This window comes from Etheostoma spectabile, chromosome 20 (genome assembly GCF_008692095.1).
Source record: "Etheostoma spectabile isolate EspeVRDwgs_2016 chromosome 20, UIUC_Espe_1.0, whole genome shotgun sequence".
NCBI lineage: Eukaryota > Metazoa > Chordata > Actinopteri > Perciformes > Percidae > Etheostoma > Etheostoma spectabile.
In genome coordinates this window covers 9,809,820-9,832,751 of record NC_045752.1, presented here as the reverse complement: position 1 = coordinate 9,832,751, position 22,932 = coordinate 9,809,820, and the positions used below count along the sequence as shown (strand labels likewise).

General features: G+C 38.8%; 2 protein-coding genes and 1 long non-coding RNA gene across 11 annotated transcripts in view; 2 read left to right on the top strand and 1 right to left on the bottom strand.

Moving 5' to 3' along the window:
* Positions 1-497: 497 nt before the first annotated feature.
* On the bottom strand, positions 498-5,574 carry cfap99 (cilia and flagella associated protein 99). Of its 6 annotated transcripts, none has more exons than XM_032501182.1 (16): positions 5,301-5,574; positions 5,053-5,187; positions 4,856-4,979; positions 4,629-4,723; positions 4,427-4,533; positions 4,159-4,336; positions 3,933-4,013; positions 3,537-3,605; positions 3,275-3,361; positions 3,068-3,156; positions 2,047-2,251; positions 1,705-1,846; positions 1,464-1,615; positions 1,168-1,373; positions 857-1,056; positions 498-741 (listed from the first exon to the last, which is right to left on the bottom strand). In XM_032501182.1, exons 1-16 carry the CDS (start codon positions 5,337-5,339, stop codon positions 605-607), a joined length of 2,046 nt encoding a protein of 681 aa, XP_032357073.1. In that variant the 5' UTR covers positions 5,340-5,574; the 3' UTR covers positions 498-604. The 6 variants fall into 6 exon arrangements, with proteins under 6 accessions (XP_032357073.1, XP_032357071.1, XP_032357074.1 ...); XM_032501180.1 differs by having other exon boundaries at positions 4,835-4,979; positions 5,301-5,571; XM_032501183.1 differs by having other exon boundaries at positions 861-1,056; positions 4,835-4,979; positions 5,301-5,569.
* Positions 1,271-2,973, top strand: LOC116670598 (uncharacterized). Its single transcript, XR_004327061.1, has 2 exons — positions 1,271-1,426; positions 2,062-2,973. It is a non-coding gene; the product is annotated as an uncharacterized LOC116670598 (long non-coding RNA).
* Positions 5,575-7,121: 1,547 nt separating the features above from the next.
* Positions 7,122-22,932, top strand: part of zfyve28 (zinc finger, FYVE domain containing 28) — a 23,026-nt gene continuing 7,215 nt past the window's right edge. For 3 of the 4 annotated variants that reach the window (XM_032500590.1, XM_032500589.1, XM_032500592.1), the window contains exons 1-2: positions 7,123-7,501; positions 20,589-20,729. In XM_032500590.1, the coding sequence (XP_032356481.1) occupies positions 7,466-7,501; positions 20,589-20,729 (177 nt within the window). In that variant the 5' untranslated portion in view covers positions 7,123-7,465. Of the gene's footprint in view, positions 7,502-20,588; positions 20,730-22,932 lie in introns of all 4 variants that reach the window. The other variant, XM_032500593.1, reaches the window with a different exon arrangement.

Genomic DNA, 22,932 nt, shown 5'->3' with positions numbered 1-22,932 from the left:
TATATATATATATATATATATATATATATATATATATATCCCTGTCTGTGTATTTAGATAATAGTGCATTGTAAAACTACCGATTTGCTGTCACATTTTTGACTGTATGTCACATTTTCTATCCATAGTTCTGCTTTGCAATGGGCTCTTGAGCTCTTGATGATGAGTAATCATGAGTGACATTTTGTACAGTAACTTGTTACCAAAACAAGTCACAAAGTAACACCAAAATTGTTTTGAGGAAGGGACATTTCCTTTATAAGTTGGAAGTTGAACATCCACTTCCCTTTTCATGCTACATACACACAGGTGGTTGGAATTTACTTTGGGGAGACCTTTGTGAGCTTAACTGAACATAACAAACCTTAATCCACATTTTATTATAAGTCACAATTCCAGATAATTACTCACAGGGAATCCACAAAAGGCTAATCATACTAGTAATTGTTAGCTTATTTGTAAAAACGAATCGTAGCGGCACTCAACATTTTTTTCCAACAATTTTAATGCAAAATAGGACAAAGAACACAACAAAAAGATGAAAACCTAACCACCCCACACATTACTTGCAACAAATATAACTAGAGACCCTTCTGATCTAAAATTAAACATTCACAGGCCTGTGGAACATATTTATGTCTTGAGTGTTTCTGTCTGAGAAACAACATAAGGAGAGTCCTTCTGGATGTGACGCTCTAAGCTCAGCTCCAATTCCTCCCAGCTTTTCACTGTCAAGCTTTTCTGGCAGAACAAGAAAGAGAGAGACAAATACTGCAAAAACTGCTTCAAGTGAGAAAAATCCCAACACTAACATAAACAGACAATGCTGGCAACTTAGGCTGCTGAGCATTCCTACTCACTTTGCCGTGTGTTCCTGTGTTTCTCTCTTCTGTGTGTGCTGCTGCCTGTTCAGAGTGTTTGGCCTTCCTGCTTTCAATTTGCTTCAGTCTTTGGCGCTCTTGTTGTTTCTCTTCAAGCTTCTTCTGCAGAGCCAAAACGGTCTCATCCCGAGTCATCGCCTGCCGAAAACCTGGCCTGGCTTCCCTCTCCTTTTTCCTGCAACATGCCAAAACTGTGTGTGATATTTGTATGTTTGTATAAGTGTCTGCTTCTGACCCACATTTTCCTACTAACCATAATCAAATCAGGGCCAAACATTATCCTGACCTTATGGCAGTAGCTTGTGCCAGCGCTCTTGTGTGGAGGTTGATGGCGTCCAGCTGCTCCAACAGCAGCTGCTTCTTGTTCTGTTTCTCCTCCAGGATGTGCTCCCGTTTTTCCTGCTGCTCTGTTTGCTGCGCCTCCCTCAGGAGAGCCAGCCGCTCCTTCAGCTCCGCCAGGGACATCTCTCCCAGCAGCTCATGGCCTGCAGTCTGACATGGGACAACAGATTCAGCATGACACAAGGAGTAAAGCCAACGTAAAGGTATGTTAAATGGGCGCCCATGCTTTCCTTCACTCACCTCTGAGTCGTCAAAATTCCTGATTCTAACGCGAGGAAGCGATTCAATGGCACGGATTTCACAGATGATTTCAAATCTCCTGCTGAGCTCTGCTTGTGCTTCCTCCAATGCTTGGCGAAGGAGCTCTCGTCTTTGCTCTGCGACTTCTTTCACTGTAAAATGTGTGTGAAAATGAGGAGAATGAAAAGGAAATGAATGAGTGATCACTGTATTGCACATAATGTCAAACGAGTAGCCATACCTATACTTTGCTTGATTTTCTGTAACTTCTCTTTAGCTGTTTTTGAGTTCTTGTGTCCTTCTGCCACTTGTTGCACCAAGTCTCTCATTTCTTTTTCCTCTTGCAACCTTTTCTCAGCATATCTCCGCATCAGCTGAGCTGTCTACAAGAAACAAGAAAGCAATCATTAATAAAACACTCTATAATTGATGAATAATTGGAATTCCCTTAAAATTACTTCTTTATAGGGTGTTTGTAGAGAGCAGACATACTTTTGTCATCTTCTTACACACTTTAAAGCACTGTGTAATCTTCTGTAAATGCCTTTTCTTATTGGTTGTTGAGGGAGGGATCTTTACCCACCTCTTCTTTCTTCAGCTGAGCAGTCTTCTGGTTGCGTTCCATTATGCGTGTGCGGGCCATAGCTGCCTCTTCATAACTGATGCGTCCCTCCAGACGCCTGCGCTCAATCTTGGCCAGCTCCTCCTGAAGGTCCTTCTCACGCATCTCCTTCTGCCACTGGAGGAAAGACGAGGGCTCACGTGCCCCCTCCACCAGACTCTCCATTCTGTGTCACAAACACAGAGATATTACTTCTGCTGCAGTTGAGCTTTATTTATGTGTAGCCCATCAGGGTTTAAATAATGTATGCAAAAGTTTAAAATGTATAAATGTGGTTAAAATGTACATGGATGGCTAAAATGTATGAAAATATGAGAGTCAATCTCTACAGTTCAAAAGTTAAAGTTAAACGGTTCATGCCAAAGAGCATACTTTGTTTGATGTGTAAATTAGCCAGCACGAGTAATCGGCCTGACATAGTTAGCAGCATCATGTGTCATGTGTTTTAATTTATTTTAATTGGAACGTCCTAAAACAGCCAACACAATTCCATTTTCAGGTAGAGGAGTGGGGCTTAGCTGCAGGGTGTCTGTGTGAAATATCTGCCTATGACACCCTAGAATTTAAAAGCCTCTATGCTCTAGTTTTTTTATGAATACATACTTTTGTTTTGAGGACTAGGGTAGATAACTGGGCAATATTAGGGCAATTAAATCCAAGCAATAGGTATAGGTGGTTTTATTCTGCACTTTCGCCCAAGGGATGAGTCAATATATTGATAAATTTAAGCACTTTTTGCTGTATTAAATATTTTGTTAAACCATCCATTTCATGAAGGGGTCATCTCAAAATTATAAATAAACATGGTAGTGTTTTGTTCTAGCGGTATCTGCCAAACAAAAACCCATCTGAGGATTTGTTTAGGCTACTAACTGTGCCCCCCTCCCAATTCAGTTAGACACATCAGTAATCACTGATGATACTGAGATGTTTAATCCCCCTAAAATAGGTCAAGCATTGGCAATCAAATGATGTGCCGTACCTTTGCAGCTCCTCCTCCAACTGACGGTCATATAGCGCCCCCTGTCTCAGGATGGCTGCACTGTTGAGCTTGATGGGCCAGCTGTTTATCTAACAGAATCAGAACAAAACCCCCATGCAAGTGGATATTATGCCTTCCTTAGTTCAAATTCATCACTATCATACTAAAGACTGATCCACTGAAGCAGGTGAAATAATTAGAACTCACCGTATTACTGGAGGGAAGTTCAGAGCAATGAAATGAATTGAATTTGAGTTTTGAATCCAAGTCCGCCTTAATCTGAGACATCGCTCTCTGCAATATAAATGATGGTTCATCAGCAATGTGATCTGACTTGAACTGTCCACTGACTCACTCGGTGGTAAATTTTCTCCTTACATCTGGTTTTTATCTATCTAAGTAAGCATGAAGGCATGAATTAATAATAGTACTTTGGAAATCCATGGAAAGCACAGACAATAGCCCCTACCTTGGTGTGTTGAGACTTCTCTGGATTTCCACATCTGAACTGTTTTACATTTGCCTCATAGAGCAGTTCCTTTGGTGAAAAACAAATGTGAAGTAATAAAGCCAGTACACGTGCTGATGATAAAATGATGATAGTAATTGTATTTATGCCACTTTAACAGAAATGAATTCCAAAATATGATAATTTAATACTTTATACTAAAAATTTGTTTTTAATGTACTGTAATGTAATGTTTTAACTGTTGTTGTTGTTGTGAATATGTACCTGCTGTTGATTTACAACTAGTCTTTCTGTCAAAACTTGTTTTCTTTCTTTCATTAATATAACAGAGCATAATTTGCCTTTTAGATGTCATAGCCGTTTTCTGATGATAACGGGTGAAAGCAGATATTGTACCTCAGTTTTTTGATGGTTCTTTTGTTTGATCTCCTCCATCATCTGCATTTCTTTAGGAGCCATGTATGTACTTTTTGGCACCTATAAAACAAAAAGCCTTTTGAGTCCACCAACACAATAAACAGCTTAATGATATGTCTTGTAGTCTATATAAGACAGTAAACAGAAACTGTATGCCAATGTTTCAAGCGAATATTGCTATGCTATAACTGCAAATGGGGCTGACTGGTTTTGATTTTTCCTGCTGTGGAATGAGCTCAGGCATGGGCAGAGGTCGAGATTTAGGTTTGGAGAGAGAGAACTCCTGGGGCTCAGTGGTTTTGATTGGAGCCTTCTTGATCTGACTCCCACCAGATATTGTGACAGCAAGCCGGTCCATGAGACTATCCATCTGAGGGCGCCATCTGAAGGTACAAATATGCTTTTATTCCTTTATTCCTTGCCTTTGGAAAGACATTGATTTCCTACTAAATATGTTGCTGTACTGTTCTCACCTTAGCAGAGGGATAATCAAGTGTTTCTCCACATAGGCAGCGTCATAGATACTATTCCACTCATTTTGTATCCACGTGGTGAGGTTTGTGAAGAAGAAAGTCAAGAACTGTACAGCCAAACACAATACACACACAGAGGGCACAGTGATGTAGCTATTGATTACTCCAATGCAACAACACTACTGTGATCAGCGTTTCTTACCATGTGCATCTTCTTGATGTCCAGAGATTTGATAATGTTGCTAAAACGCTGAAGTCCAAGGTCATCAAGTGAAAATATGGCAAGGTAACAGATAACTGAAGAACAACATAGTATTGTAAACATGTCAGTGGCAATCTAGTTTTATTCAGAGTCAAATGTGCATTATACTTTATATGTTTGTTTAGCTAGCTAGGTCATGAACTTACTGACAAACTGGCTGCGGTCACCTCTAGATAAGCATTTCCCATTCTGGCCATAGAAGACATTGATAACTACGTCCAGTAACTTTTTGTGCTCTATGCATCCAGAAACGACATCAAGTATGAACTTCTTGTGCAGAGTACCAATGTTCTGCAACAAACAAAATGAGATAGTCAGGTGTCAGCACAAGCATGCATCAGGGTACTGATCTGAGTCTACCCACCTGCAGATCCTTAGAAGCATATTCCATGAAGTCATCCAAACACTGTCTGCCAGCACTGAACTTATGGAGCAGTGCAATGGCCTCCTTGGCAAGTGATGCATGGCTTGATGCCATTTTGTATCGATCTGCAGAAACCTGGTGGAGATTGATAACTGTGGTGAAAAGATCTTTGCTAAGAGAAAAGTCTAAAGTATCCTCAATACTCACGAAGGCCTATAGATTGTGAAAAAGTAACATTTTACTTCTACCTGATACTGAACTAAAGTGTTTGCTATTGAAAGATACATATTAAAAGAAAGTATTCACGGAGCGGCTTGTTTTCAGCGGGGAAATCGTTGCCATGTTTAGTCGTTGCTTAGCAACACACTTGTGTAAACAGAAATGTATTCTGGCTCAAACGTCTAAAGTCAAAATAGGGCCTTGCAAATGGGAATTATCAACATGTATTTCAATTAACGAGAGATTTTTTTTTTTAAATCATTGTGTTGTTTTGGTTTGGTCCATGGTTTTAATTCATCGGATGCAGATTAACAGTGTGACAGCCTGATCCTTTGTTGGCTACCATAACAATAATTATGACGTAGCATATTGTGACGTCTCTGCCAGCCACGCGCTGCCTTCAAGTGCTGTCGGACTTCAATACGCATGTCAACGTGACAAATACAATAGGCAAATAGAAAATACAGGCTGATAATTATAATAAAATGAAGGCATCAGGCCTATGTGGGGTTGTTGCAAATAACTGTTGTAGAGAAAAGTTACTAAAAAAGCTGATTGCTAAAACTAAAAAATCACATGCGACCTGGGGTTTTATAGTCTCACAATGCATCGTCTGATTTCCAGCCATGATCTGATTAACATAAACTGATTTTGTGGGCAAACAAAGTCACTGTTTTTTTAATCTGCAGTGGTCACACATTTAGTTTTAAAATGTATACATACCTTAAATAGGATAGTACACTATTCTATACAAAACAGTAAATAAACATGTGCTATTTTTTTCTTGTTATTAAACCTCTACAACTGAGCAAACTCAGCTGTCAACCCTCTGCTGATGAAGACGGTTGAAAGCTCCAGAACAAGTGAGTGGACCTTGAGCTTAGATTGTTTTGCCACCTCCTGTTCCAAGAATGATTTGCACAACTCAATGTACATGTCTGATGCAAAGTAGGCCTAACTCAGTAACTTGAATTTAAGTCCCACTCTGCTCAAAAATCTTTGTTGCTCATTGTTACTTTACTTGAATCATTGGTCTGTCTTCTGAAGAGGTAAATTTATTTGGTTTATTTGTGCTGAACTCAAATCTGAATTTAAGACCTGTACAGAAAAGCAGGGATTTTATTTTATATATCACAAGTATTTTGAAAGCCAATCGTAATCTAATTTGCAATTTACACAAGTTTAATGTGATAACTTGTACACATTTCTGAGAGTGATCTTTTCAGCGAAGTAGTAGACATCTTGTATTCAGTGGTCCCACTTTTAATTTTATGACTATTTTCATATCCACAGACTCTAGATTTTTCAACAAGGAAGAAGGATTAGACCTAGATGTAATTTTAAGAAATTTTAAATGGGTGATTCAATTTTTTGGGTGGTAAAAACATAACAGACCCTAATCATGAAAAGTGGAGTATTTCTTTTATAAATAAACAGGCCTGGGAAAGATCTTTAAAAACAAAACAAAACAAAAGAAGAGTCACACTTCAGTGCTCATGGCTCTTGGCTATTGCACATATTATGCATACAGTTAACCTTTGCACACATCCTGATCAATATGTTTGCACACATTGCAGTAAGCCGTACAGCCTTCCTTCGTTCCCTTTGTGAAACTATTATATATTAGGCTACATATTTGTTATTTTGCTATAGTGTCTTTTTTTAACACACCTTTTACTGTAATATATCCATTCTGTATTTATTTTCTTGAGTCTTTGCTGATGCTGATTACATTGTCTGTTTTTAATCCTATTTCCGACCAAAAGCAGTTGGGAACGCTGTATTTAGGAGCAGCACATGAAGGCATCACTTCCTGGGAAAGTGGGAGGTGAATGTTGTCAACGTGACTGTCATCAAGTAGAGGCAGAGAACAGCAGAGCCACGGAGTCGTCGGTGCTCCGCTTGTCTGTATCGTCAGGACTTGCTAAGTGGCCGGGCGGGGGAGACAGGCAGCCAACCTCGCGATTCAGTGAAGATGGAAATAAGTCGTTTTTTTTCGAATATATCCCTTGTAAGCTTTTAGGGCCGTTTTGTAACGTTCAGGACAACTTACCGTACATTGTGTTTTGTACATTTTGCGTATCTTAACCCACCAGCGGTAGCTAGCTTAGCAGTCAGCCGCTGATACTGTCAGACACACAGGTACAGGATAGGAGAGGAGGGGTTGGTGACAAAGGAAGGTGGCGAGGTAACGATGAACCGCTTTCGGAAGTGGCTGTATAAGCCCAAGGTAAGTTATCCTGGATTCACACGCTGTGTCAGCTCTGCAGTCAGTCATTTTTTATGCATAGCTTTGGAGATAGCTAGCACAACAGCCGATCGTTGTGGCTTGCTAGCCTGATCACTTCGTAAACTGCCACACATCTGCTAACGTTAGCCTGTGTTCCTGATGTTACACTGTACAGAATTAACCAGTAGCTATCCCTTTGTTGTTGTTGTTGTTGTTGATGCAGTGTTATAGCCTAACAATGTATACTGAATTATACTGATTGATTTACTGCTCTCTTCAGCTGGCATTGTCATTAATGTATTGTTGAAGTGATTTTCTTTCGGTTTTTATAGTCCCAAATTACTTATAAAACCTTAGTTAAAATATAACACACATAAGAACACACACAATTATGATAATAAAACAATATTAAAAACTGTATTAATGTTAATAATAATAATGTCATTCAGAATAGGACGTTTTGATAAGAAAGTAAATAAAAGTAAATAAAAAGTTTATAGCATTTTAAGGCGTCAACTAATATTTTCATTATTGATTAATCTGCAGGTTATTTCTTAACCGTTTAACCATTAGGTAACTATAGACAAATTCTTCTATGTCTAGTAATAGTACAAAGCCCAAAGGTATTTCATTTACTATCAAATAAGACAAAGAAAATCAGCAAAACCTCACAACTGAGAGGTAAAATGTTGGGTATTTAAGCTTGAAAATTGACTGACACAACTAATCACATAATCAAAATAGTTATTTTTTCTCTAATTGTTTAAGTTCATTTGTAATTGTGTCACCTCTGTTGTATTTATATGTGTGTGGTTTGTTTATTGATTGTAGACATGACCCCAAACTGGATACATTGTTGTTAAAGCAAAACAAATCAAATCAACTACTGTTCAGGTACAAGACACACCTTTTGTAGGCAAAATCATCCCTTTTAGGGTGAGCTAGTAATGGATGTGCTCCGTGTGTGGAGACATGCCTGACACAGCATAGGAAGTATCGAAGGCTTGATCACCTTGTTAAATGAACAGTTTAAGAAAAGCCAACTGCAGCCCTTTTTAGTTTGAGTGAATTTGATTATTTCTCCAGGGAGGGAATTCTTGTTCACTTTTAAGTTTTAGGAGGAGAAATTGTAAAACACTGTACTTGTATGCGACGACTTGCACACTGCATCAATCTGAAGACAGTTGTGATTGATCAGTGTATGATTTTTTAGTGCTGTTTCATCATACAGAATTTTTCACTTGAGTAACAAACAGTCACAGATTTTGTGCCCAAGATGGATTAAAAAACTTTTAACTGGTCTACTTCTAGAGAATTCTGAGTTTTAAATGTTTTAATTTTTAACATGGGTTTACAGCCTATATGCAGTCATCACCTTGCTCCAATTACTCATATGCTCTTATGGAAAGTTTTTTTCTATTTACTGAGAAGACAGCAAATTTCCACTGAAAAGCACTTTGGGAAATGATGCATAACACTTGTACTACACAGTATTCTAATGCAGCCTCTTCTGGTGGATGGGTACAGAAGGTTATTATTATCAACTGCATGGCATTTATATAAAAACATTATGGATTTACAAAAAAATATTGAATTTTTTTTTTAATATTGAACTTTTAGTACTCTTTTTGTACCTTTTTTTTGTACTTTTGTACTAATAATCTTGACTTTTTATAAAAAGGCTGAAGTTCTCTTTTCTAGTCCACACACTCAAGTACAGAGCAAGTCAACAGGCCAGAATAACATTTTAGTGTGTTTAATGCATAGCGTCCTTTTAGTATATTAGTAAAGAGCCACACATAAACGGTTGATCTTGCGTCATAGCTGTTGTAGATTATGAGTCCCGAAAGCAGATTTTTCTATTGATAGAAACTTAAAAAAATATACTGCAGACAGCCTCTTAAACAAGTTGGGGATAGAAATGCATTGGCATTGAAAATCAATTTTTTGCTTTACTTAAAAGGTTTGTCAATTTACAATATATATATAAAATAGTCAGAATAAGTTTGATAGGTCAGAGTCTCATATAATAGAATACCACATTTCCATATCAAACATTAACAGTAATTGGGAGTTTTTGCAACAGTAATGTCAGACAGGGATACAATAAAATGCCTGTGATTATATATTATTCACCCGCTCTTTACCACATAGACACACCTGCGTCACTCCTCTTTTCTCTGTTTAACCACGTTTGCTGTCACAGCATTTTCGCGGTCTGTTGTTGAGGTCAGACCTAAGTTTTGGGGTTCACCAGAGTATTGTCACATTCATGAATGACTACTGACTCTGAAGTGCTGAGCTATTACATCAGTGCATTTTCTGCCAAATCACAGCCATGGTAGGAATCAACAAAATAACACATAAGTCTGTGGGTTTTAAATAATCAGTTCTGCCTCAAAGGAGTGAAGAAAGGAATCACTTAAAACCTCTGTAATTATGCCAATCAGTATAAAAAGACAACAGCAATGAAATTAGGGTTCAGATCGCTCTATGCTCTTACTACTGAACAGCAGCTAAGCTAGTAAGTAGTTTCTGTTTTGCACAGAGAGAAAATATTTTGTGTGGTGATTAAAATATGTGCCCAACCCACATATTCTGGCATTCATAGTTGAACACCGCATTGCATTGTCATTTTGCATCAACAGTAAGCCATTTATTATTGAACTATGTTCTCCTGGAGACAGAAAAATGGTGAATCAGCATGTTCCCTTGACTGAAGCTGAGCTATTGATATTTCCAGAGCTGCTCTTTACTTCCCTAGAGAAGTCCCACTGAGGAGGACTTTATTTTGCCCCTGCTACACAATCCCTTACCAGTGTGTTAGAGAGTAGTATGCACTTCTGTGTGGGACATCATGTACCTGTCAATTTCACCTGACTCTGTCATCAAAGTGCCAATTTCTGGAAAAAGATGAATGTATAAGAATGGATTGTCCCGCTCTTCTGTAAGTCTGCCGGAAAAGGCTGTAACAGTTAACCTGCCTAAAACAAGGATATCTTTCACATTCCTTCTAGGCCTTTGACGGATTTAGCCAGTTCTTTTGTGCAAATAGTTTACCTTTTATTTTTCAAAAATATTTTCAAAGATCTTACATCTTGCTCTAGGTATTTTGTATGCTTTTATTTGACTGCTTATAAGCTGAACTTTCATTCTGAAGAAAAAAGTTTTAGGTTGGTATAGAGGCTTTGGAGAGGGTGAAATCAGGGGAGAAAAAAAAATCTGCTTCAGCACACATCCCTGCAGTCCCAAACAAAGACGACACCTGGCTCAGGTTTCCAAACAGTCAAAATGGCCACTGTCTACTCACCTCTCATTTATCACCAGCCAACTTGCAGAGTGACTGGTGGAGAGAGAGAGAGAGAGAGATGTCAGGAGGCTTAACGTGTACACTTCCTCTGTAGCCTGTGTTTCTCTCTTGGTTGTTATTTCATCAGGCATTCAGGAGCTGACCAGCTCCACACCACCTCATCTGTCAATGTGACGGGCTCACAGCTTACACCGGGTGCATTCTCCTCCATCTACAGGATAGTACTAATTTGCCTTTCATTCCCCGATCTCCCCACCGGACAGTTTAGAACGTGGGTAGCTGATACTTTCTGCACTCCTTAACGAAACGTCCAACATTTGTTAGTGTGTAACAACGTAGACTGTTAGCAAGTGAATGAACATATGTAATGTTAATGCCTGATTAGGTCATCCAACATGTAACAGGTCACTGATTCTAGAAGAATGTAATTATATACTGTATAATGGTTCTCTTAACAGAGTTGACCATAACAACATTTCTCAGTTTAAAAGTAGTTTTTCAGTGTAACTTTATTATACTTTTTTATTTATTTCACAAATTCCATTTATTTCTTATGTCATATTATGTCAATATTTTAGTTATTTATTCATTTAGTGTACCATTAATGTATAGCCTTAAAAGCTACATTTCTTACCTCCACATGCTTTTTTATGCAGCTTTAGTAGTATATAGTAAAATAAAAGACCAATTTTGGAGTGTAGAACATCAAACTACAGTTAACAAGACACACAGTCCATGTAGGCACACAGAGGAAAACTAGGGTAAACATGGTCAGCGGGGCATTCAAATCATGGAAGAACCTTTGTTTGGTTTTGGGTATAAAACCGACCCAACAGTGTAACTTATCTCGTCTTTCACAACACGTTTAAAACTTGCCCTGTTTAAGCCTGTTGGTTGCTAACGCTAGCAGGAGGATAACACAGTGTAGGCAGCACCAACTGTTTTTGTTTTTCTTGCTACTGACAGCACTCCAGATTTCCAAACAACAGAGCCACGTGTTGAAATTGACCAGAATTCTCCTTTAATCAAATAATCATGTATTCCATGACAATTTCCATTGCAATTCCCTAAAGCCCAAGTTGGCATGTTCAAATGTCTTGTTTTCTCCGAGCAGTCCAAAATCCAGATGTTTTCCATTTGCAATCCTCAAAAACTAATAAAACCAGCAAATGTTTACATTTGATAAACTAGAACCAATGATTTTTGGGATTTGTGTTTAAAAAAAATAATCTATCAACAAGTGTTGTTGGGCTTATCATTGCAGCTCTAAATAAAAGTTTATCCTATACATATATATATATTCAATGATTTAAGGTAATGACGTTTAAAGTCCCATAAAATCAGTGCTGTGAAGTTGTTTATGTGTGCATGTTAATAAAACAGACAAGGCATGTAAGTATTTATCATGGTTATAAATCATCGTCAAGCCACCATAAAAGATGCTTTAAAGATTTTTGTCTACACTGTCAAAAAAACCTGACATGTTGACAGCTGATGATTTTGACAAAGCAACACATTTTTACTTAACATTCACTCAGGAGACACTTTTCCTTCTGTTGACAGCTTTGTGGGCCCTACTTAAAATGGAGCCATTGAATTTGATTTTTGGAAGGAAATCTGCATCTATAAAGAGGTGATTATGACACAAGGTTAAAACAGCAATAGATGTCTAATTAAAAAAAAAAAGCTAAGATCTGTGTGGAAGTGGAGGCAGGCTGAATAGAGTTATAGAATAGTTGTTATTTCTAACGCTTTCTAAAAATCTGTGACTGCTATTGAAAACCCAAGATGCATTTTCAAGTACAAATTGTCTTCAAATTGATACACCATGAACTCAGCTGATGACTTAAATAATATTGAAGGTTTGTACAAACGGCATGTCACCTGGAGCTGAAACAATTAATTGACAATTAGAAAAATTCAGAAAATTAATTGGCAACACTTTTTAATAATCTGTTGATCGTTTCAGTTGGTTGATCAACAAAAAATTCTTAGCGCTGGTTCCATCTTCTTAAATGTGAGTATTTGCTGCTTTTGTTGTCCATTTTAAACTGTGTAATTTTTGTCTTAGACTCTTTTGATTTACTTGGACCTTTAGGAGATCATGATGGGCATTTTTTACAGTTTTCTGACATATTATAGACCAAACAATTACTAAACAATAATCGTCAGTAATATATAACCATGTATAAAAAATATAAAATTATAGGCTGTAGCTGTACCTGGCTGTAGCAGATTCTGCTGTTTACATGATTTACCTCACCTTCTTGCCCTTCATTTGGCATTTATCACTACTCTGGTTTGTTTGTGAATATTGCTTACATGCTAGTGGAAGAACTGAGAGCAGGTGAAGCGATTTGTCTTTGCAAAGTGGATTCTGCACTGTTGGCACGAAGTCGAAGGAAGAGGGAAAGGCAAACTGCTGAGCAGTGGCCAGCGTGGCTTCATATTTAGCCTTGTTTCTGAGTTCTTTGTGGATGTCCCTTTCTGCTTACCCACCAGCCATGTGGTAATTGATTTGGTGTCAGATGCCGGGATTTAGAGAGCTGACCCTAGTGCAGCTTGAGACAGGCCAGGCGATTGAAGGCCTATTTTAAATGCATTGCAGGATTGGGGAATCAGGGCCCACTGTCTGGGGTGTTGGGAAGCGATGATTGAAAGAAAATAGCTGTGGAAGAAAAGTGAGATTTAAAGGTACCACAGACAATAAACTTGTCCTGTTATTGACTTAGAGGCTGCCTTCATTTTCTACATCACATTTCTTATTGGTAATAATTGGGATCCTCCCTGATCAAGGGCTCAAATTCCTCTCTTCATTGTCACTGATGATAAACATAAAGCATGCATTCAAGGTGCCCTTTGTCTATATTATGAGTCTGATTGTTCTAGGAAGAGCCAGAAAATGAAATGCCATCCCTTCTGCTCTAGGTGCTGTCTTATCAGCAGGGAAGAATTGGAGGGAGAGGAGGAGAACAGTAGGCCTGTATTTTTGGGATTAGATTTTGGCCTTGGTTACAGTTGACAGAAGATAAAATGAGAGATGTCTCTCTTTAGCAGCCCGAGTGTTTGTTCTTACTGGCCGGGGTGATAATAAATGCTGAATAATTGACAAATTAAAACAAGATTTTCGATAAACATTTATATTTTAACTAATATTTGAATGAGAAAAAAATATGTGTTTTCATCCTGAAGTTTTTTTATGTGCCAGAGGGGAGTAACAAAAGTACAGAACTTTTGTATGTGCCTTTTCAATGAGGATGCAATCTCAGTTGCACAGGCATGCTGACATGCATACATTTAATCATTGTAGATAGCATTCAAAGATGTGTGTTGACTAACACATGTACGGCTGCTGTCCACGGCTGTCATTGTGTGTATTTGGGACAGCCGGAGCAATGCCCGTTCTCAGTCACCATTCGGAACAATGAAAGGCATGCAGACAGAATAAGCCTGACTGTAAGTCATGCACATCCTCAGCAGTGAGGGGGGGGGGGGTTCAAAATGGCACGGAGGAATCATGACAGATTCATTCTTAAATGCTGGGCATGCCAGTATTTTCTGTCACTGGTATTTTTAATAAAGATAGTGGGCATGCATGCATCTTCACCAATCTTTGGTGTCTCTTCAGGACTCATACACTCATACATGTTGCTTTTGTAAATCTAAAACTCCCCTTCCCCTCTGTAGACACAATTTAACAGATAGTTCTACATTGTACAACCAGATTATGTCTTGCATAAGAACTTCCCTGCAATTGCTGGGAAGAGGGGTGTCACCACACAACCAACAGAGGATCCTAGACACACTGTAGCCACTAAATCCTCGACGCCCCCCTGTGTCACCTCGGCCTGTCATGCTAAACCATGTGCCAGGCACAGGCACAGGTCATTGCTTAGTCCAAACGCCAGATTAGGGCAGCCCTCTAAGAGGAGACAAACACACAGATTATGCCTTCAGTCCAGATGGGCAGACCACTGAATATATTGAGTCAATGAAGTTAAATCTGTAGTCTGCTGTGGATCCAACTTTCAGCTGGTTAGTGCAGACATACTCCTCACCTGTGATTAGTGCCATTGATTTAATTGCACATTTATTTTATAGAAAATGTGAAACTGTAATAAAATATAAATGATTTTTAGATATTCTGAGTTTATGCCTCAAAAGTAACCATCAATAACTTCGTAGCTGCAGAAGACAACTCGGGTGAGGAAAAAAACTCCAGAGATAAACCAAACATAAAAAGAATGACTCTGCATTCTAAGTATGGTACTACTACCCTTGATGAAGGCCACAACGGCTAAAATGTGTTGTCTTGTTTTAATGATTTAGCCAAGAAATATAATAAAGGCTTTTATAAACTTTACCCTTCCAAATGTCTCAGTGTCCTTAAGCTGAAGAGCACCAGAAGGACACACTTTCTACACACCCTAGCAGCACTCCATGCAGACTGCATTGTGACTGATTATACTTTTATCCTGCCAAATGTAATATAAATAATGGTCGAGGAAGTTTCCTTGTTTGTTACCAAAACGATTGTCTCTCTTGCCAGGGCTTTAATGCTGAGTCCTGAATAATAAATAAGGTGATGAACTGTATCCGGCTGCTTTTTTGCCAGTCTGCCAACTGACTGCATGAAGCAGAGTGAACTGGTTTCCCCCTCCTACAATATTTGCCTCTTATCCTTGGAAGGCAGCCAGAAGGCAGGAAATTGAACCTGGAATAGAGAATGGAGGGCAGAAGCAGGGTTTCTCATCGGTCCCTTAAGTGGGCTCAATGTGCACGCACTGATGCTATGGAGGTTCATGAAGCATTAGCCTGACGGCCTCCATTGTCCGCAATGTCCGATTAGAAATAAAGCCCCGAATCAGCCGCGCAAGAAGAAAGCTGGCTGAGATGATGAAAATGTTGATCTTGGAGCATCCGGCAACTCTCTTTAACACGCTTCAATAAGAGTCACACTGTCATCTCCTGTTACTGATTTAATGATAAACTGAAGGGACAGAAATTTCACTGAGTCATTGTAAAAAGATGTGATTTAGGGGACTTAACAGTAATTGTCACTCTGAAAACCTAATTGTTAGAAATAATGGGTTTGTGGCCGCAACGGATAGAGTCTTTGAGTCATCTCAAGGGGAGGGCACCTAGGACAACTGACAGCAGGAGTATAACAGGAGAGTGGCACGCCACAGGGGGCCGGAGCCAAATCTGCTGAATCATTTCTTCACATACGCAAGGTAGAGTCGTCATTGGGAGGATGACACAACTCGCAAGTTCAGGAGTCAGATCCACAGATGTTCACACACTATTGTAAAACAATGTTAATACCTTTAATAGGAAGGCATTTACCAATTTCTTCATTTAATCGTTAGGCCTACTTGTCAGATTATTTTCTTATTTTTGTCACCATATTTTCTTTTTTTTTCAGTCTGGAAATTATAAAATTTCTTACAACATACATTTCTTTTTACAAATTACAGGTTACTGTAAGACCACATATTTTTTACCATTTACTCTATACTTGTATATACTGTACATGTTCAGGTAAATATTTTACTCTGTGTCAACCTATGTTATGTAAGCAGACAGCTTACCTTCTATGCTCTCAGAGACTGCTCCTCTTATGGTAGTTGCTGTTTTAAATGAGATGTTTCTTTGACTTTTGCCATGACCGAGGATTTGTTTGCACTAGCTTTTTGAAAGCTAGTTTAGCTTGTAAAGAATTTTGTAATTTATAAATTAGTGGCCAAGAAACATCTGTAGTGCAATCAACTAGGTGGCCAAACAATATTTCAATCTTTACTGCCAATTGTTTGTAAATGTCGGTATGACTTTATTTAATTATATCTGTATACGTGGAGAAATATTTTTATTTAGGATTTAATAGTATTAAGACAGTTTAGAATTACGTAAACCTAACTGAAATAATTTCATCATAATGTTTATGATTTTCAGATAAATTATGTTTATGTAAAATGTAATTTAAAAAAACTTCCATCTTTAAAAAGTTAAACAGCATTTTAATCAAGTGCCTTGTTGACCACATCCCATTACTTCTTTTAGCCTTCACTTTAAATTGGGCATATATTAGGAAAGCAAACAGTAGCTCTGTCAGTTGGTAACAGTTACACCTGGAAGTTATAGGTGCAAATATTTAGTAACAACTAACCCCTTCGTAAAATCTTTGTGTGGTTCAACCTCTTTTAATGCAGTGTTTTAAATCTTCATTTATTCACTATGTTATAACTAGGCTTAGGTTGAACTTGCTTGTGCAACTGGCTTCTGGTTCTCACACTGGTGTCAGAAATGTGGGTGAAGTAAGTAACTTCATCTTTTCAAACCTTTTGTAAAAATATTTAATAAATGATTATTTCATGGTACACCAACTGGTAGACCAAGCGGCTCGAACATCGCTGTCTATCCGAAAGTAAATCAGCATATCTTGAACATTGCCTGCCTTTGACGTTTCCCCCATGATGCAATGCTGCAGGAATGTTCCCTCTTGTGTGAGGAATGCAGCAGGAGGAGGCTTTAGGATGGCGTCTGTCTCAAATGCTTCTTTTCTTCCTCCATCAGCGTTGGCCTATATGCTTCAAAAAATCTCAAAATGAATGCCACCCAATCTGTGCTAGAAAAAGGTCTTGCTCTGTCTCCCTCTTGTTTCCTGTTTGGTCATCATGACATCTGTATCATAGACTCACTCATTGTTGTACCGTTGTGTAAAGTCCAGTCTTATCTAACTCCTGACTGGTGCCTTTATCACTGTTCAGAGGTTCAGTTTGGATGTAAAGATAAATACCTCTTTTTACAGTGGGTTTGTTTGTTTGTCTTCCTTGTTTATTAAGATTTCCCTTGTGCTCATTTTGTAGTATTGCCAATGCAATGATGAATATTGCTATTTATAGTCTACTAATCATTTTCCATTATTTTGCTATAAAAACCATCTATTCCCATTCCTCAAAGATTATGTAAATATATAGAGCATGTACTGTATGTGACCTTGTTAAGAAAGAACACTTGAGGAGAGTGTGCAACCCTATATTTGCCTGCTAAATTGCAGTTGCTTGTTTTATTTTGGATTAAATACCAAGTATTTGCCCTGCTGAAGTTTCCTTAAGCAAAAAAAGAAGTGGCAATCAGCTCTAATCCAGCATTGCTGTTCTGTAACTCAACCTAGTGCCTCTGTTTTACCTGTGGACAAGTGAAAACTCAATTACCACATAGTAAAGGACCATACTAGTTGCACCTGCATTACCACCCAACAAATCCATGACATTGACAAAAATAAAGGTTACTTATTGTCAAAATATAGCTCTCACCATTTAATTTTAATATAGTGACATATCTCAGTCCTTCAAATAACCTTTAAAATATAAAGTATTTTCCTCCAACTTACAGTTATAATGCGACAAGTACCCCAGCTGTAGGTTATATCTCTGTGTTTTCTCCTTGCTGTTTGTTTCATTATTAATGAGAGAGAGTGAGGGAACAGCACCATGTATCATATTCAGAGAGGAAAGTGAGGGCCCACGGGGAGCGCATCACGCAACATGAAGCACTGCAAACTTAAGGGAAAAGGTCCTGCGAGAGGTTTCGGTAAATACCAGTATTCAGTTTGGCTTCATAAAAAACATTTCCAGACAGATGACGCGTTGCAGGCAAAACCTGCCTGTTTGCTGGCGTAGTTCTCCCTTCTTCCAATCTGCACTGTCATGCTGTCCTTTTTAAACTCCTGTACCTTCATCGGGTCCTTGTGGTTTGTTATGATGCACCTCGGCATGTGGTCGCCATTTTCAGAACCATTAACCTTTTGATTAACATGAGCCTTCCCGTGTGTGTGTGTGTGTGTGTGTGTGTGTGTGTGTGTGTGTGTGTGTGTGGTGGTGTGTGGTGTGTGTGTGTGTGTGTGTGTGTGTGTGTGTGTGTGTGTGTGTGTGTGTGTGTGTGTGTGTGTGTGTGTGTGTGTGTGTGTGTGTGTGTGTGTGTGTGTGTGTGTGTGTGTGTGTGTGTGCGCAGTGATTAAAAATTGGCATCTTAATGTACTGTAAAGTTTTTATTGCAATTATGATTTCATTATTTGGGTAGGTCTAAGCACACAAATGATCAATTGTTCTGTATATGCTATATCCCTGCTGCTGCGCTGTGTGTGGTGTGGTGTGGTGTGTGTGTGTGTGTGTGTGTGTGTGTGTGTGTGTGTGTGTGTGTGTGTGTGCGAACACACACACACACACTGAGGGGTGCAGAGTGGGAGATAATGACATAAGTTCTCTACCAGTGCCAGCCTCTCTAATTACACCAACTCTTCTGGGGAGCTTTCACACTATATAAGCCTTTGTTAGCTCTTCTTGTCAGGATTAATGCCATTTTTTATCATTTACCTTTGCATACTTGTTAAAAGTGTGTTTATGTATAAATATGAATTTGTATAACCCTTGCCTTGTATTTGCTCATAAATCAACAGAATACCTTCACAAAATGTAAGAATGATTGTGTTGTTGCTGGCCTATACAATGCCCTACTTGCCTGATTTTATTTTTGTCCCTACAGATTGGAAGTATGTTGTTGTATCAAGCTTCTTTTACGTTTGAGCTGTATTGCCCTGATATGACTGCTCTTTCTACATCACCCTTTCTTAGTTTTGTGGCTTATTTGCATAAGTTTACGGTTTATATGCCAAAAGCAAAAGGTGGCTAAAAGAGATAAATTCACTGTTGGTTATAGAGTGGGTGAAACTAGGCTGACTTAAATACTCCACCTGTTAAAACCAAAGTGCTGTGCTAACATAGTGTTGTAACCAGGGGATTGGCAGAACAAAATACGTAATTCATACAGTATGTTCACTTGCCCACAGTTAGAAAACCACAAGGCATCAAGCTGGTTTTCTGCATATGGCAGCTGTCCATGCCTGCCACTGTATTTTGTTCATGCATTACTCGTAATAGTATACAATAGTTAATAGTTAATTCCTAAGTACTAGACATGGAAACTAGTGTAAGGGATTAACACAAATCCTTCCCCTGATCAACTAGTAGACCTTATAGTTCATACACAGCACATTAAGAGTTATATTCCTCGCTCTGTATTGTTGCCGGGTTCCTCAATGCATGACATCAATAACTAAATTTTGCAGCAGAAATTAATAGTTCACCCACTTTATGAGATCAACTAGCAGGTTTTGGACAATGGGAAGTTTATTTATATTTGTCACAGTATAGTAAGATTCTGTTTGCGTTATCCCCCTTATAAAATAAAGCATGTTATCTTGAGACTTCCAAGGCTTGGCCCGGCCCGTGCTCTGTTTGGTGTTAAATAGAAATCTTATTTGCTTTGATATTTAGCAATTTTCTCTGCTGTTTTGAGATGTCTGGTTGGCTCAGATGATTTAAAGGCTGTTGAAACTCTGATACTGTATTTGTGAACCAGGACACTTTGCTGTGATTGGAGTAAAAATCAAACATTCAGAGATATAATTATTGAATTTTATGGCTTGCTTATGATGTTTGGTTATCAGTCCTTCAACTACAGCTCTCATGAAGCCTTGGTAGTGTGTCTGGGACTGAGACCCACTGGATATGTTACATAAAAAATAATAAGTTTGAATTGTTAAAATGATGAGGTGCTCAAACTCTAATCGCCAGAATAGTAATGGATTCTCAATTATCTAGGGACAGAAAACCCCAATGTCATCCAAAGACATCTCCCATCACCACATTGTTTCTCATAAACAGCTATACGGGTATTGGAAGTGACTTCCTTCTGTCTCTTTGTGTTTCTGTACAGAGGACGGACCCTCAGCTCCTGGCCCAGTTCTACTACGCTGATGAAGAGCTGAATCAGGTGGCCACTGAGCTGGACGGCCTTGATGGCAGGAAGGACCCTCAGAGATGTACCCTGTTGGTCAACCAGTTCCGGTCTTGTCAGGTCAGCAGATGAAATTATCATTCTTCTTTTTTCGGTGTCTTTCATTTTCACGAAGGATACAGCCTGTGAATTAGTGTTATTTCATTCATTTGTCACTAGTATAGCTCTAGAGTTGGAATATAGTAAGAGGATAGGTTCATAATATTTCAAGTCAGGTGCTCATATAAACATTGAGACAAGTTTTGTTTTCTGTAATCATTCTGTCTTTTCATACTGGCCATTAAAATATACCTCCGTAATGCTCTTTATATGAAAGTCACAGGGACAAAATCCGCTGTCTTTTTAGGATCAAAGATCCTCTGTACAGTATGTTCCCCAGTGTTCTCCTGTTTATCTGCAGTGGAAGAATAGTAACAAAAATAGGAACTTTGGACTAAAAACAACTAAAAGAAGACATTAGCTTGATTTGTCAAACTAGGATAGCCTCAAGTTTTAGATACTTAAACCTTAAAATACATTTTTGTACTTAAGGAGGACGGTGGATTTTGTCCCACATCACTTGGTAGAAGCAAATTAAGAAAGGATTTTGTAATAGCCAATATGAACAGAAGGGATGATTACAGCAAGCAAAACCTGGTTTAATGTTTATATGGCCACCTACTCTGAGCCATGAATTGTTATGTTTATTTAAATTATTTTCGTACACATAATCACCTGACACGACCTTTGGGTTTTTCCTGGAAGGTAAAAAATAGACATCCACCCTTATCACCACTTTCAGGATACAAGACTGACTGTTGATGTAATAAACATTGCTTGGCCGGGGTTCTTACACAAAGCAGTTCTGCTTACAAGATAGAATTTGTTTAGTGAACAAGTCTCATGTGGGTTATTAGTAAATTGCTACAAGAGCAGCATTTTAAAACTGTAGCTTTAATTGAGTTCAAATTGTTTTTAGAACAACAATTAGGTCAAAAATGGGTGCCCGGATGGCTCAGTTGGTAAATCAGGTGCCCATATATAGAGGTTTACTCCTCAACGCAGTGGGCACGGGTTTGTCTCAGACCTGTGGCCCTTTGCTGCATGTCATTCCCCCTCTCTCTTCCCTTTCACGTCTTCAACTGTCCTATCAAAATAAAAAGGCCAAAAATGCCCACAAAAAATAATCTTAAGAATTAGGCCAGAAATGTATTTTTTTCTCTCTTTTTCTTTTTACTTATGCAAATACTGCTGAATGAAACACTGTATATGAATGTATGGTAAGTTGTGCTGTGCATGAGTGATGGCTGCCATGCTGCATCATGCTGAGAGAGCTGGAGGTGGTGGAGGGAGGTCGTCATCTGGCCCATTGTGGCTTAGCCTCCCCCCACCGCCACAGCACACAGGGAAGAACCACTTAATAAGGTCATCACTTGATCTCTGACTGTTCTGCCTCTTTCCCCTCCATCCTTCCCTCTGACAATCTGTCAACTTGTTTTTTCTTTGTTATTTCTGTGCAGTTTCTCTTTTTATTGTTGTGTTGCTCTTCGTCCTTTTTCTTACCTACTTAGTTTTTGTTATCACCCCAAATTGATCAAACTAAGGCTTTTCATCAGAAGGGGTTGAATGATTAGCTCTTGATAGGATGGGTTGGTACCTCAAATTAGTCTCACATTTTGTCTATTTCTCTTCAAGTTGCAGTGAAAATGTTTAATGGCTCTCAGCTCTATGTTCAGAGAAGAGTCTTTTCAGTGGCGTGCCTCCTCAAGGGTTTTGAAGAATAAATTAAGCAGCATGATACCCCATAGCCCTGAGGCCCCAAGAATAGAAGGCAAAAGCACTCCAGCCAAATTTGCGCTTGAACCTGCCACTGCTGCTATCAGCTCTTATTCATGGGCCTCTGTGGGGGTGCTGGCATGCTGCTCATATTATGTTGGCATGGCTGTTCTTACAGTGCGGCCTGCTGGAACAGGCGAGCGAGTATGTGTGTGTTTGAGATGGACAGAAATTGAGTTAGATGGCGTACACAAGAGACAGAGGAAGAGAATAGGTCAGAGGTTGTTAAAGGAGTGAGGGGTAGGCTGTAAAAAGGATAGAGGCCAGTCTTTTTTCAGACACAGATATTACACCAGAGTCACTACCTCTGGATGATTTGAAACAAACAGCAGTGAAGGTAATCATTGGTGTCCCCTGCTGGGAGACGCTCACAGACAGTGGGGTGGTACTCAGACACACCAAGACACACACACACACACACACACACACACACACACACACACACACA